The sequence below is a fragment of the Sparus aurata genome, chromosome 10 (genome assembly GCF_900880675.1).
Source record: "Sparus aurata chromosome 10, fSpaAur1.1, whole genome shotgun sequence".
In the NCBI taxonomy this organism is placed as follows: Eukaryota; Metazoa; Chordata; class Actinopteri; order Spariformes; family Sparidae; genus Sparus; species Sparus aurata.
In genome coordinates, this window is record NC_044196.1 from 32,448,727 (window position 1) to 32,465,655 (window position 16,929).

Consider the following 16,929-nt stretch of genomic DNA (forward strand, 5'->3'; position numbering starts at 1 on the left):
GCAAGTTTTTGAATTAGATTAAATGTGTGACTTGCTGGACGGGGACATCAAATGAGTCCTCAGACTCAAATCCAACAGCCGAGCAAATCACTGATCCTGCAAAAGTTTGATTCTATTGTGAAGGACGTCTTCATTTTAAGATTAATTAGCGAGACTTTGCCAGCTCTGCAAAGGAGACACAGCAAACGTCCCGCTGAGAGCCGCTGCCGGTGCCCTGACTTCTCACCTTGAGAGATCCTCTGTGAACAGCAAGAGATCTGCTGAACACAGTGGATAAACCCAGCTCGAATGACAACCCCGTGTCCTCCCTTTGCTTGTTTTGCCCTTTTTACAGTTTCACCAACAACAGCAGCAGTGGTTCATATCAACTTTGAGAAATGAAGTTTACTTTTAATGTGCTTAAATCAGTTTTTTTTTCTTCTCTCTCCTAACACAAAGGCTGTCCATGCCTTTTACAGTCTGATGGATAGATTCATTGATAAATTTGATTGGGTCACTGAGCAGCCAAATTCCATTTCACCCCAAATGTGCCGGGCCATTTGAAGTGGGATATTTTTAGCATCCATCGATCCGAACTTACTGTACTATATAGCCCCGAGAAACAAATGGAAACTGGGGCAACAATTCCAAAACCAACTTTTATGAAAGTGCTGTGCTGTAAGGGTGGACTGTATAACGGTCAGAGGACAGTGGTCATTTAGTGTAAATAAATACAAATTTGGACAATACAGCAGCTACTCATGCTGCGTCTGGTCTCATCTGCTGTAGTAACTGTTAACTTAATTAAAATATAAACTTAATTTGCTCCTGTCTGAGCCTGGGTAATAATAAATGACCTAGTTTGTGTGCATGCTTGTGTGTGCGCACGCAAACCTAAATGTTTGTGGCGTCGTGGGAAATAAAAATAATTCAAATGGAACAGCTTGTACAAATGGAAAGTAATGCGAGGACACAAGTTGTCCTGAGCGTGCACATCGACACAAACTAATCTGTGTGTGAGACTGTCAATCAGTCTCCTCCTGCTAAAACCCGCACAAAGTGGAAGGAGCAAACAAAGCAAAGCTTGTAATGTTTTCTGTGAACACCATTTGTTGTGCTGCTATTGAATTACTACTAATGAGAACCTACACAGTGGTGAATGCCCCGTTGTTACGTAAGAGATTAGACATGCTCCAACGCCACAATGGGGGCCACGGGAGGCGACGCCTCTGAAGCAACACGCGCTATATTTAACCGGGGATTAAAAACCCGGTAATGATGAGTTTTTTGCAACGAAACCGCTCCTCGGGTTTCTCAAGAACAATCGAGCCGTTGGGTCTGTTTGTCCTGACATCTGGAAATTCATTTCAGGCCAGTCATGTTTCAAAATAAAGGCTTGCAGCATACAGAGCTCAAAGAATCACTGATAAGACACAACAACATGTCACTTGGAACACCTTGTCCACATTGTCTATCACTCACTGGAATGTTATTTGTGTGCAATCATGATGACCGAGCATGACGGCAAACTGAGCATGGGTATGTTTCATCATACTGCAGGGGAGCAGGTGAGAGATTTCATCCATCTCGTCGGAGGAGACTCTTCTGTTTGCATTTGTTTTACCTCGTATGCAATCGTAGTAATTTACCTTTTTCTTTTCTAGACCCCCCAACATAGAAACGTGCTATTTGTTTTACTGCAGAAAAGTGGATGACATAAGCATCATTTTTTGGCAACCGCCCATGTTACATTAATTCTGGAGCGTAGCCAATGTGGTGACTGTGATATATTTCACTGCTGTGTTTGCCGTATCCGTGGTAGCCGCAGCGGGCAGCTAAAGCATGCTATCGCCTCAGCGCTGCCTGTTAGGGAAAGTAATACCCTTCTTTAACCAAGATAAGGCACATTAATTATTCTGTCCCCGGCAACATCATCAAAAATGAGCTATTTCCTCCCTGTTGCCACATTAAGAGCATTTAAAGCCATGTTTTGTGCTCTCTCCCAGCTATATCAGATGAGATACTCCTCAGCGTGACAGTTTGTTTACTCACTCGTTGTGTTCGCAGTTGAAAGTTAATAATTCTTCACCGACTATCAACAAGAAGAGAGGAGGTTAACATGTATTGACCAGTCGGGAATATAGATGAGCCCCCTGAGGTGAAAGTCACAGGCTGGATTACTGCGAGAGAACACGGCTCTAATTGGTCTCGAGGGCTTTTTGCAAGTAAACAGGAACACAATCCTGAATGTTCGTTCGTCCAAACAGGCTAATTACTAGCCTCGCTGCGTGCACCCCTCTATAAAGAGGTTACTATGGCGCTTGATTTTTGTGTGGTTAACCTCTCTCTCTCACGTTTCTCAACAATCAGGTTTTATTTGAACTTCGGCATCCCCTTGAACATTTTCCCAGAGAGAAGCATACTTCAGCCGTTGCGTTTCCTCACCTCGTTTCTGGAGTGGAATGCGTGCCCCCGTCCCCCTTCACCTTCACCTTCACGGCAACCCGACACTGCCCCTCTGACCCCTGGGAGGCTTTTATTTTCACTCATATTTTTAGATATCTATCTAAGGGCTTTGCACTTTCCTGCGAGAATGACCACCTGCTGCGCACATCCATCAGGCCGGGCATGTCCATTGAGTCGTCAGATGGAGACGAACTACGCTGACAGCCATTTATGGATTATATCTTGAGGGGGGTCACGCCAACACGGTATCACAAGGTTAATCCCAGATTTCCGAAGTGTGAAATGTAACTGTTCTTAAGTGTGTCTGTGTGCTAAGATCTTTGAGAGAGCTGTTCGTCTCTCTCATCAGCATATCTGTTTTCTCACCCGACCCCCGTGCATACTTTAGGAAATCCTTGTGGGTTATTGGCTGGTTGTGCGGCTCAACCTTTTTCGTCTGTGTCAGCAGCACACTGCACACTCGGTGTTGCGGTGCTGTGTGTGCAGATGGAAACCCAGGGGACTTTAGCTTTAAAACACGACAGTGAATGCAACAGCAGCAGAGTCCGTTGTTAACTGCTGATAAAGATGCTGAAGGCCAGCTGCTCAGTTTTGGACCGAGCTGGGTCATGGAGTACAGAAGACGAATGATGATGAATTCAGACGAACTTGACTCTCATTTCTTGCACCTGTTGAACACAAAAAAACTTAAACAGCACGTTCCAATCTTATCAGGCTTATTGTTACATAACAAGTGGTCACTCCAATCTTGGGTCAGGTGTTTGTGTGCTGTTTGTCCCTCCCTTATTGCTTTGTGTTTGAGCTCAACAAGGCTCCAAATTGCTATCAGCAAACGATGTAGAAGGACTAAGGGCGACAGGTTTCCAGGATGCTACAACGCTACAGTCTGGTTCAGTCAATCTGAGCACTAACATGCCCTCTCATCCAGGTCAAACTGTTGACCTCACATCCTAAAACCCAGTGTCCTGTGCCCACTGTGCCAACTCACACCAAGGCAAACACGCCTGAGGGGGAAACTGGTTGCATTTAGAGACTAATAATCGAATTGTCTGGCTCCCTGGCCCCTCGGCCTACGCCGCATTCTCTGCCAATAATATTTCCGTTGCTGCATTTTGATAATGGCTACAATCAAAGTTCAAAGAGAGTTCATGCCTGCCTTTGATAAACAGCGCTCAATATTTACTGTGGTACTTGGCAGAGCCACCGTCACTGTAGGATGCCGGTTAGCGTGCTGTACGCACCGTTCCCCCAAAAGAGAGTCTGGCAGGAGGAATTCAATAGGACTCGAAAAAGGGAGTGGCACCGGGAGCCGCACATTCCAAAGGGTCTCCGACAGAGGCGAGGAATGCTGATGCTGGACTTAGTCACATGGCTGAGGGAGAGGCATTTTTGCCCCAGAGGCGTTTTTGGAGAAATAGCAGAGCTAAATAATACAAAGTTAAACACTTCCCGTCTTGACTGGTCAAACCTAGAAACACACTCCTCGTGGTAAAACACCGGACACGATCTCTGCAGGATCATGTCGACTGAACCACTGAAGGTGAAGGCCAGCGATGGAATGAAACTAATACATTTACTCAAGTACTGAACTTAGGAACAGTTTTGTAGTATTTCCATTTTCTGCTTCTTTATACTTCCACTCCAATACATTTTCAGGCAAATATTGTACATTTTCTCCTGTGCAGATAGTTTGATGCTTCAGAGTCAAAAGTCGCACATTTATTTTAAATCAATTCATTTTATCCCCAATCAGGTAAAAAAAAAAAACTGATTCTGATCATTAGAAAAAAGTTGAAAATTGAATCTGATAATCAGTCGACCTGTAGTATACAGTATGTACAAACACACATGTAATATGTGTATTATTTACTTTCAGCTTGTACTTTCGATACTTCCCCTTCAACATAAGTTTGTTCCAACATTTTATCTTCACTTTTGCTCAAGTTTGACTGTTGAGTGTTTTTTACGACACTTGTAAAAGTGTCAAAAAATAAAAAATGATAATGATGATAATAGTTTGTATCACAAACAGAATACCAAAGGAGGTATTTATCATATGAAACTGTTAAAAACGTACACTGGTTTAGAAAACTATTACACTTAATTTGACCCATAATTTGCTTATCTGACATCACATTTCTGCCCCGTTATTTCACATACAGCGCACTGTGACAGTGATTGACACTGAGACCCGACCCCTCCTCACTGTAGCACTGGTACAAGTACAATTTAAGATACTTTTACTTTATTTTCATTCCTATGTAACGCTGCACTTTGCGCTTTTACTCCATTACAATTATCTGACACCTTTAGCTGCTGGTTCATTTACAAAATGTTTTCACACAAAAGATGTGAAAATGATTGACAGAAAATGAAACTGTGTTGAGACACATTTCAGTCATTCTTCATGGGAAATTATTTGTCATGTTTAAATATGTCAGTTGGTTTTAAAAAATAATACTTTTCATGTTTTGTCTATTGGTCAGACAAAACAATTTGTAAAAGTATCACTTTGGGCTCTTGGTAATTGTGACAGCACTATTTTTAGATTTTTTACATGAATATTTGTAAGAAAAATACCTTTTAGTTTCAGTCCCCTATAAAATATTTCAAAATGAGCTCCATCTCAACCAACAACAACACTTTTAAATGAAATGCATGAGTGATAATCTGATAATATTATATATATACATTGAATATTTCTAGTTTTAAGACTTTAAGTCTATTTTCCTGAAAATACTGAGACACTAACTGAGGTAACATTTTGAATGCAGGATTCTTTCTTATGTCTGAGTATTTTCACTGTGTTGTATTAATACCTCTATGTAAATAAAGGATTTGAATACTTCCTCGACCGCGGCTGCACATTTCTCACCAAACCTGCAGTTACTAGAAACAACCTAACGCTCTTAAAGGTCAGAGCACTTTTAATCTGTGGTCACCACCGGTGAAACAGCTCTTTTATGGCTTTAACCTCGTGGACTTAAACGGTCACTGATTATAGAGGAAGAGTCTGATTATGTAAATGGGAAAAAGTAAAAGAGGTGGAAAAGGGCTGTGAGATATTTGACCTTCCTCACAGCCTCAGGTTATCTTCAGTTATTCAAATATCTTTGTTGGTTAAGAAGCAGCAGAAAATGTGCAAAAGACTTTAATGACACATTCATATTATAAATTGCTCTTATTCCCTTTAGACTTATTACATTAAAGCACATAAATAAGTGCACAAAAACATGTACTTGCTGCGCACATACAGTATTTTAAACATATACTAGCTTGTTAGCTTCTTATGCTAGCTGCAGCATGCAAATAGCTGTTTTTTTTTTTTTATTTAATACCAGTTGTTTACTCCACCATAACCAATTCCCAATGATGTATTAAAGACTTGAATTCAAAATATATCTAAGATTGTCTCAAATACTAGATTAAATAGACTAAATAATAAACTTTTCTCTTCATTTAACTAAATAAAAAACAGTTAAATCACTGAACATCAACAGTGCATTTCGTATAAAAACCCGCTGGCAACTTTCAATCAGTCAAGTCTGTTTGCTTCGGCCCGTTATCTGTGAGATAAATTCCTAAGTGCTGTAGTAATAAACAGACGGACAGATAAGGAGCGGGCACAGCTCATCAAGCAGCTCTCCCATCAATCCCACTCCTTTGACTGGGCATCGCCAAAAGATGAGAGACACATCAGTCAAGCCACTCACGTCAGGGAAGCAGATTTGATTTGTCAGGCGGTGTAACCTTGAGGCATGTTACAGTGGCTCACATGTATCTTTGGCCTCTCGCACGATGCGATAAGTGATGGGTTTGCATACGAAGCATCATTCACTCAAGTGATCCTTCAGGCCGAGCTTAGGCCAACTCACTCACTGTGAAATGATTGCCAGGGGGCATGTTGTGGAATATGTTACAGATTTGCTCCCATGGCCACAAACAGAAGCGTGTCGAAATCCATATTTTCAGTGTCAGAAAAGGGAATTCGAGCATAAGTTATTCAACAACTGAAGAAATAAAACTTGGGCTTGTTTTTCATCTAGGTCATTTTATTGAGCTAAAACTTGTCTGCAAGATAAAATACTCTTATGCACATTAATATACAACAAACTCCATTAATTCCTGTGGCGTCTCTGCACACTGGAAAGGATAATTAACTTATTTATATTTTAGTGCAGTGCAAAAGTTAACACCCCTGGAGAACCAAGGATGCTTCGCACAAGGTAACTTGAACCAACAACGGCCAGCAGGACGCTTTCTCTCACCCCGACTCTGCTCCGACTGAAACATTACCCCGCTCATCACCATCACAACAACTAAGTAGACAGCATCTCTGTGTGACCTCATTACGGGTTCAAAGGTCGTCTGACTCAGGGATGAGCACGGGCTCATGGGAAATGGTAGGGAGGGGTGCTGGACCACCCGCTGAAATCCACCCCAGAGCGGCTCTGTTGAATGAGGGTCGATCCAACGCCGCGTCCGCCTGGAGCTCGGGGTAGTCCGGGAGGGGCTCCAGCTGGAGGCTCTTGATGGGAGCAGGTCTGGGTGCCTTGTTGAAGCCACCGAACGGGGTCGCCACCCTAGAAGTGAGGGAGTGACAGTGTTTTAAGAGTAGTCATCAAGAGCTAATGAGAAAGAGGCTGCGGTGACATTTGAAGTGATGCGACTAATTAAAGCTAAGCAAAGACCAGGGGACGTATCCTGAGAGATATCTGCTTCAAGTGAGGAGAATACTTGTGTAACACAATGTCAAGTTTGAATGACAAAATACCACAATCTGCCTGTTACGATTGTAAAGTTGGAATTATAAGCGATAAAATACACCCTTGCTGAATTCAATACACTCAGGGGGTTTTACTGCGACAGCCTAATGTTAGAAAACTGTAGATATTTCTATATATTACTGACATTAAAGGTCATTTTTCTAACTTAATGAGTTTCCAGTACTTGTGCTACTGTATACCACATAAATAATAAATACATCATCATAAGTGAGATAGGATAAAATAAAAAAAAGGCTCACTTAAAATAACAAATATGTAAAGTTGAGTTTATTTTGTAGCCATCTGTATTGAATCAGTGACTTGCTCTCCACCTTGTTACCTGTTAAAACTCTTGTACCCTGGTAGGTCTGGTCGACGCTCTGGTTCAGGCATGCTTGTGAGGAGAGTGTCGGCCAAGGCCGGGTCATTAATGATGGCCTGCTCCCAGGGTGAGTGGTAGGACTTTGGCACAGCTGTACTGTTGAACTTCTCTGGAGGGACGTCTTTCAAAGGACCCCCGTATCCTGGGTGAGTTAACAAAACAGACAGCGATTGAAAATAAAGAGTAGGCAATTTGTTTCTCCATTTTTCATTTTTCGTCTCCAAAACTGCTTCGGTTTCATGGCTGGGGCATTCCCCCCCACACAGGGTTTGGTAATGAAGTGAAACTGAACCAAATTCTAAATTATTTTCCTACACAGCAACAAGCGAACATTTTGTCCAAATACAGCCGGTCCTTCTCTTTCATTCCATTTTTTTTTTTGGTGTCAAACAATCACAGAGCAGTCAGCTGGTGATGAGTAAGCTTTGGTAGGAGTGCATGCACTTCGCCGATGTCTCATCATATGATTTCTGGGGAGTTAAATTTAAAAATGGCTGCAATCTTTTTTTTTTTTATGTAACTTTTATTTCTAACACTGAACTAAGTTGAAGTGGAGAACTGAATGTTCCCGCTGCAAGATAAAACATTACAACAACAATTTCGACGTCCCTCGGGCCAGCATATTCTAACTAATCTCAAAAAATGAATTAGTAAAATTTAAAAAAGCAGCACGCATACATATTTTGTTATTTTTGCAACATTGCAGTCGCTCCGACAGTTTTTTTCTTTAGCTCTTTATGCCTTGTTAAAGTTCACAGCAAAACAAATCAGGAGGCAGATGCCCTGTGTGTGTGTGTGTGTGTGTGTGTGTGTGTGTCTGCGTGTATGTCTCCCCACGTAGCCTGTGTGTGTTGATGGGAGAGGCCTATCCAAAGCACTATCCTTCAAACGCAGCGCTTCACTCAGGGGGGCTCGCAAGCTCAGGCATTGCATAACACGGGGCGTCGTGTCACATCCTAACCTCTCACAATGAACAATCCCCCTTCCTGAGTTTATGTTTTGCCCCGAGGAGGAAGAAGGAGAGACCAAACAGACCTGTGGTGAAGTTTAGAGATTTTTTTTTTTCTTTTTTGGGAGCGGGAATCTATTACAAAACATTGTGTTCTCGTGGTTGGACGTCTGGCTGAGTTGATGTTTTTGTGGGAGGAAAGGATTGTCACACGCCCAGCTGCTACGTGTGTCGATGAAAACGGGATCCCAAAAAGCCTTTAAAGGACAAAGAGAAAGACAGGCAGGGTGATTCATACACATTAAGGGTTTTAATAGTTTCCTACCCTCTCACTGAGGTTACACAGTGCAGGAACAAGTGGTAGGAGGGTGGAGTGGCTGGAGACGGAGACACCATCCACCCTGTCACAAGACACCGCGCCATCAACACGATCAAAACCACGCATCTCTAAACTGACGGATGAGGTGTTCGTCAATGGGTCGAGAACATTTCAATAAAATGTCAGTAACGTATTTAAAACCCCACCCGGACTAGCTTGAAATGCACCGTCACAAAACTGGAAACAGGCAGTTTTTTCTGACACCAGGAAAAGTTGAACTCTTAGAGACGCTTGGTTCTTACAGGAAAGCAATGCTACAAATACATAATGCTTTTATAGTATGTTATGATAAACTTCAGAACAATATGTAAAGTGGTTTGTGGTTGACATAAAAATGACATTTTAATACAGAATGTCTACTTTACTTAATCACTTATAATTTAAGTAAGTTTAGCTGATAAAATTTTTTTATATTAATTTACTTTTCGTAAGGTTTTGAATGCAGTATTTTCTCTAGTAGTGACATATTTTCGAGTATAGCTTTGGTACTACAAGGGTACATTTCCATCGCCTCACAGACTATAACTTTAAAGGGTAAAGCCGCCAACTGTACACATTTAAGTGTGTTTACAGTGCCTGGCACATACATTACCCACAGTGCATCTTAGCCACTTAGTGACGTCACCAGAGGTCATTTATCAGATCACATGCAGCTTCTCCTGGAGCCACGAAAGGCTTTACACCACTTTTTTCACCCTAAATGGCGCAAAAATGACTCAAATACACATAAAAGTACATTTTCGAAACTTTTAACAGCTCTTGCATGATGCATCTTATTGTTATTCATCATTTGATGTGCTTTGAGTTTGCATTTTCAGCATAATATCAGCCTGTTATAATGGTGTTAAAGCTCTTTTACATCCAAATCCTCACTGTAGATAGCTATAGCATGGCTGAAACATTTTTACCAGTACGGGGAGACGGATCATGCACCCCTGGGTGGATGAGTGTGCTATTTTAAGAGGTCTTACCATTTGATACCTAATGCACTTTGGCCTGATTTCAGTTACAGCTGGAGTGACTTCATTGAGACACTGAGGGGCGGTGCCTGGTCCGGGGGTCCAGAAATAACACCCCACCCCGATGTAGTCGTATACTCATCCCTAAATGAGTATTGGTTTTGTGTCAACTGGGCAGAATTGAAAGACGAGGGAGGATGTTGAGCACAAGGCCGATGGTATCAGTGGCACTAGAGGCAAACAGGAAACGCTTCCCATGGGTGAAAATCAACATTTTCTTTAAAAAGATGGTCAAAGCTGATTGGGGGGGGTAAAAAAAAAAAAAAAACAGGTGGGGGAATGAGAGAAATACAGGGGGGATGTGGAGGCGGGGACATGAAACAATGGAGTGGGATGAAGATAGAAAGACAGAGAAAGAAAGGAGACAAGCAGAGAGGGAGGGAGAATAGGAACGTGTAATCATATTCTGCCTGAGGAGAGCAGATTCCAGGCACGAAGAAAATGTTTTTCCTCCATGATCAAAGCCTGCGTGAGCACAAACAATGAGGAGCGGCTGAATCCTTATCAAAACACGGCACATCCAGCGCTTTGTGGAGAGAGCACATCCACGCGGCCCGGCCACCGTTTCTCATGCGCTGCACTCTACGTTCATGGCAGAATTGTGCCAAACTTTGCCAAAACTTTCCAAGATTTAACAGTGACGCTTACAGATTAAAAACACATCTCATGACTGGACTTTTTCAGCGATGGCGTAACGCAATGAAAGCCGGTCCTTGTGTATAGTTGCAGTAAAAAAGAGACGGTGACTGAGTTGCGGACAACTGGTTTGGTTGTTCGGGCCCTTGAACCGCACTGCTGTTCCAGTACATTGTGTTACCTACCAGGGGCGATGCACTCTGGATTTGGCACCATCCTTGTGTCTGGCGAGTCAGATGATACTTGAGGTGGTTGGTCGACACCCAAGTTGTTCTCAACGCTTTGGCTGTCCGCAGCATTCTCGGTTTGGGAAACCGCTGTGCTCTAAAAGAATGATGGGAGAGGTGAGGTGAGCTTTACCGGAAAGTAAAAGCACAATCATGTATCTTGTTGACGCGTGGAAATTCTTAACGCAACTTTATTATATGGACATTTTCATTTTTCATTCATTTGAAAACGTCTGAAAATGTGGAATTCACACAAGAAAAGGCACATTTTCATGTTTTTTTGTGCCATGTTTCATTGGGTGGGTGATAATTCCCTTCACTTTTCACTTGAACATAATTGTTTGAGCCCTTGTTAATATGAAAATATTGATCATAGCAGCTTTAAGGACTTTTTCGTCCATGCTGGCTTCGAAAAAGACAACAGAGGGCTAACTCCATCTGCTGAGGAGAAGTGTGTGATAAAATCCAAAAAGCTCAGCAACACAGAGGAGAGAAGCTCTTGAAGTGTTCAGAGAAATGTAAAATTTAACATCTACTTTTCTGTTTCAACTGAGAAAACTCAAACTGCTGAGGGAGACCATGTAATACGACTGAAACAAGCTTTAGATGACCTTATGTTGAGGATGATTATCATTATCAGCTGTCTCGAGGGACACTGGACTGTTTTTTGACAGATGGCAAAACTAATCAACTATTAACATTTTTCTGGTGTTTTGGTCATCGGCGCAGATTCTCGGTGAAACCCAACCCCTCCGCTTTTTCCGCGTTGACTCACGAACCCTGATTTTGCAACTACAACAACAAGAAGCAGATAAACTGTCTGCAAAACATCGTGTTGTGGGCTGGAAAGAATTGTACTTTGCAGCGCATTTACTCAAGCATCCAGTTTTCATCCCTCTGAAAGATATTTAGGATGATTTACTCCCAAACTTCCTCAGGAAATGTTGACAACTTGAAACAAAATCCCTTCGTTGCCCCGAGCAATAAACAAACCAGAGATACGTGAGTCTTTTTCACTTCAAAGACGAGCGGAAAGACTACCCCGGAGCGCAATTATTATTTTATCTCTGGACTTCTTGAGGGCGATGAAAAGTACACAAGGGCACCACTAAACTAAATGAAGGAGGGTATAACCAGTGTTGGTAATTAATCAGATATAACAAAGAGGAACTTAGTTTGTCTGGATTTAATTTACTGAGAGCTTCAGTACATAAATAGTTTTATGAGTGACCCGGTCAGGCTCAGATAAGTACTGCTGGGGTAAGAAAATGCTGACTTGGCACGCTGCCCATCCCCACACAAAGGGACATTAATAAAGCTACTTATGACCATCTGGAATACTTTCATGACTACTAGTCTGCGCCGCGCCATGTCTGTAGCACGAGTCAAATAAACACTTCAAGTGCTTAATCTTTCCCACGTATACTTTTTCAGGATGTAAGGTATTGTGCGAATGTTTTTCATGCGATGGAGGGAAAAGATGTGGAGAGAATGGATGACTGCACATGAAGAGAACACACTCTAGCAGCCTGACAGTGTTACAATAAGCCCTTTATCAAAGTGTGTTTAAGGGTTGGCTATATCCATATCAGTCTACTTAAAGGTATCTGTACTTTTTTAAAATAACTGCTTGACATTTTGGGGAATGTGATAACTTGCTTCTTGCTGAGAATTAGATGTGAAGAGCGATATTACCACTGAGTGGTCTGAAAGTAAAGCCAGTACCTTATTTTTTTCTAGCTGCCAGCAGGGGGCCACTCCAGGTGTTTCAAAGATAAATCTGATAGTATGTAAGCTTATGAGAAAAAGACCCGACTTTTCACTCGACTCTACCTCAGTGAACAGTTTCTTAAAGGGATATTCCGTTGTAAGTTTAATCCATCGTCTAACACACCGTGAAACTGTGTTAGACTCCCTCTCGAGAGATCAAGTTAGCAGACCGCTAATTTACGGAGTTTTATCAACCTCAGAAACGACCGCACGACAACAATACACTGCAGTAAATGGATCCAAATATAAACCGCCACCAAAAAGCCACAAATAATGTTCAGAACAGCACCAAACTTCAGCAACAGTACAAATAGAGTCTCAGCACATAGTCCGGGGCATCTAACCTCCGCTAGCTCAGCTGGATTTCTACTGAAAAGCTGACTAAATTTACCACTCTTCTGCAGCAGCTTCCTGTTGACAGGAAGTCCCGACGAGTCGATTACCGAGTGCAGTAGAGTTCTGGGCTCATGGATGAAAATGTCTGATTATGACTCCATGGAAAAGCAATCAAAGTTCATATGTGTCTTACCTGCCAGTTTATAACAGTTATTATCGAGAGCGGACAGGGAAAAGAACGGAATTGAGCATTTCTAATCGCACTCGGTAATCGTCGCGTCGGGAATTCCCCGACCCAGAAGCTGATGGAGGAGAGTTGAAATCTGTTTTTAGCTTCACAATAGAAATCCAGCTAAGCTAGCGGAGGTTAGATGCCCCGGACTATGTGCTGAGACCCTATTTGTACTGTTGCTGAAGTTTGGTGCTGTTCTGAGCATTATTTGTGGCTTTTTGGTGGCGGTTTATATTTGGATCCATTTACTGCAGTGTATTGTTGTCGTGCGGTCGTTTCTGAGGTTGATAAAACTCCGTAAATTAGCGGTCTGCTAACTTGATCTCTCGAGAGGGAGTCTAACACAGTTTCACGGTGATTTAGACCATGGATTAAACTCACACCGGAATATCCCTTTAATGAGTTTATGGTCTCAACCACTACTTTCAAGACATTTTCACTTCAGTATAATGTTGATTTTGTAAATTATGGTTCAATTTGAAGTAAAATAGACGATGAAGCAGTATCAGTTTAGGGTGCTGCTACCTTGCATACATGTGGTGCCCTTGTTTTTTATTTTTTGTTACCCTGCCCCTCAAACATCCTGACTCCAGCATTGGAGCTCCAGCAAGGATGCCCTCGCCAAATCCATACTCAGATGGAAGTGTAACACTGACAAGACGTGGTTTTATGGGAGGCTATGTGCAGCATTAGCACACACCTCTGACGAATTCAAGTAAGTCACTGCTCCTGGTCGAGGAATAGGCTAGTCCAGCACATAGTCACATAATACACCGTTAAGCCACAGCTGTAAATCCAGCCTTTATGCCAAGATAAGCTAACCGCCTCCCTCTGGTCTAGCTCCATAAATAACGTCCAGTTTTCCAAATATGTCTAACTAAATCCAATGAAAACTATTCAAACAGAATTGATTTTTTTTCCTCTCCAGTGCACGGGTGCGTTCATCCATGTGTGCTGATTCCATCACAGCGGCTGCTTACATTAAGCTGCTTGTTGTTTGCATTCTGGATGCTCTCGAAAGTGTATTTTTCAGAGCGTTTCTGGCGCATCTTGAAGAGACGGGAGCCGCGGTTCGAGGCAAAGGACAGCTCATCCAGCATGATGTCCTTGGGCACGCTCACTTTCTTCCCGAGATCCATCTCGACATCTGGACGCAGGGAGACAAACAAACAGGTTAAAGAGCACTGTGTATACAACACATACTTGTAAACTGATCTAATATCTGACAAGACAAAATCATCCAACCTATCGAACCTCATTGAACATAAATTATATATTCACACAGTAAAAAAAGGCCTGCTGTGGGAAAAAGCCCTCCACATGGATTGCTGACTTGGTATTTGTGCCAATATGATGAACGAGGAATTATCTTCCCTCGTAATCCACTCGTGTCCAGTGCTTGTTTTGCGGTTAGCGCCACTTGCTAGCTACTGCATGCTGATCATGGTGAGGTCACAGGCCTATATCCAAGTGTGAGACGCATAATTTGCCAGAATATCTTTCAGCTGTCAGTAGCCTTCAGACCCTCCCTATCCTAGCTACACAGTTGTCCCGCCCTGAAAATAGTTCAAAGGACAACGACAAAGGGATTAGTTTCTTTGGCCCATAAAAGTATTCATTTGCTTATTTATAGTCAGCTTCATAGAAGGGAGGGCTGGCGACCGCCGCAAACAGCCCATCTATAAAGTGAATGTGGCACAGTCCAGTGCATGTGTGCGCTGGGCAGGCTGAGCCGGTGTTTACTGTAGAAATGAGTGTCTGAGATTCAAATGCGTACTGTAAGGGATGGTGTTAAATCCGTGTCTAAGTTTATATGTGTGATCAAAAGAGAATGTGAAGGGGTGAAAGGAGCAAGGTGTGAGGAGGGGGAGACAAGGTGAGGGGGAAAGGGAAGCGACGAAAGAGAGAGAGGTCAGAGAGATCAGAAAAACAAGGAAGTGAGGAGGATATAATACAGCTACCTTCCAGAGTCTGGACCTCCCTGCAGATTGCTGCCGCCTGCATTTTCCTCTCCCTGGTCGTCATGGTTGAGAACTGTGACATGGCTGCCCCTGGGGAGTCATGCGGGGGTGAGGCAAAAAGTCACAGGAGACAGCGCACATCAGCGCAACCTGTTAAAATGTACGACACAAAAGCAAAGACAACGCAACGCCATATGTTGGCCATCGATTGCGGCGTCAAGCATCCACACTTCACACAAAGACCCACCGAAGCAGACAGAATTTATTGGGGCAGTGAAAAGGGCAAAGTTAGCACATCCCTTTAAATAACCTTGGGCTGTTAAACGCCAAGCACATGCTCTTCAGACGTGGCAACCAGCTGTGTCAGGGGTCTGGGAATCAATATGTTTGAAATTACCCAAGTGGGCTGAAAGGACACAGATACAGAACATGGTGCTGTCACAGCAAACAAGTGAGACAGGGAATGAAATAGCACAGTGGAAAGTTTACACCACGGTGTCGGTGGACACAACACAAATGTTTCATTCCGATCCAAAGTACCGCTCGCCAAGTTTCTGACTGGTACAAAGATGTATTTCATTGTGAATGCCGCATGAATCTTCACCATGCAAATCACTTCATGAGAGTTAACACGGTGTCATTTAATCTTTAACAAATCAACTTAACAATCCCCTTATCTGTCTAATGTGTATTTCTGTAATGTAAATTAAGCAACATTATAGAATGTGTTGTACACTGGCAGCTGTTACATCAGGATACGTACAAAAAAATCAAGCTTTAATACAAAAAAGGAGCTGCATTTATCAAAAATCATATGAGCATATAAAAATGAAGACAATTCTGAAATTAAATTCAACAAAGCAGGCTCTGTGGATGACCGGGGAATGGAGGGAGAACAACTGTAGTTGGTGCTGAAAATCATGCTTGATTCAAAGTGCAAGTGTCACGTTAGAACCAGACAGCACACCTGTGGAGAGCCCCTGCGATGTCTTACCTGTCCTGAAGGACCCTCAGGGTGGAGTCTCCTGTTGTGCCTGTCTCCTCAGGGTAGGAAGTCAGAAAGATGAGAGGGTCAGTCTGGGTAGTTCGACCCGTGTGGGTGCTCACACGCCCCGACACTGGGGCTTGTCGTGGGTGGAGGGGGCTGCGGCCTGACCCGAGCGACTGAATGAGTGGGTGGGTGGGTGTCATTTTGTCTGTTGTCATTGGTATTTAGTTCACAAGCGGAGCGGAGACTAAATTTAGAACGCTGCCACTACTGCTGACTTTTTCCTACATCTCTCTCTCTGTCTCTCTCTCTGCTAGTGTTATTACAGTAGCTCAGGATGGTCTATAGCAGTGGTGGCCTTCTTGTATTTGTACTTTTGCTGTTGCTGGAGTGGCCTATACATTTGATTTGAGTAAGAATATATATCCACATGTATAATGTCTGAACAAGCTTGTGATTAAAAGAGTCTGAAAACTAAATGAGGAGAAAAAGTTAGCCAACTGTAATGGAAAAATAGCTGAAGAACAATAAGCCAAACGGATAAAAAGTTGAAATTGTGACCAAAAGTGATAGAGAAATGGTTGAAGTATTGACTGGGTAAACAGATACAATAGGCTTAAACTAGCCAAAGCTGATGGAAATAATTAAATGTGGCTAAAAGTGGGCAATGAACAGTTAAAATAGTTAAAACAGTTGAAACAGAAAGCTAAAAGTAGCATTGGAAAATGGACTGAAATAGCCTAGCTGAAAGATTATGGATAAGTACGGGATAAATGGTTGAAATAGCTACAAATAATGTGAAATGGTTGAAACTGATACCTGTAGCCTGTAATTCATGG

At 42.5% G+C, this 16,929-nt stretch overlaps 1 protein-coding gene across 2 annotated transcripts; it reads right to left on the reverse strand.

The window, feature by feature from the left end:
* Positions 1 to 6,476: 6,476 nt before the first annotated feature.
* myoz2a (myozenin 2a) lies at positions 6,477 to 16,291 on the reverse strand. Of its 2 annotated transcripts, none has more exons than XM_030429621.1 (6): positions 16,097 to 16,291; positions 15,103 to 15,192; positions 14,122 to 14,288; positions 10,762 to 10,900; positions 7,552 to 7,735; positions 6,477 to 7,028 (listed from the first exon to the last, which is right to left on the reverse strand). In XM_030429621.1, exons 2-6 carry the CDS (start codon positions 15,182 to 15,184, stop codon positions 6,803 to 6,805), a joined length of 798 nt encoding a protein of 265 aa, XP_030285481.1. In that variant the 5' UTR covers positions 15,185 to 15,192; positions 16,097 to 16,291; the 3' UTR covers positions 6,477 to 6,802. The 2 variants fall into 2 exon arrangements, with proteins under 2 accessions (XP_030285481.1, XP_030285482.1); XM_030429622.1 differs by having other exon boundaries at positions 15,103 to 15,252; positions 16,097 to 16,249.
* Between the last annotated feature and the right edge of the window lie 638 nt (positions 16,292 to 16,929).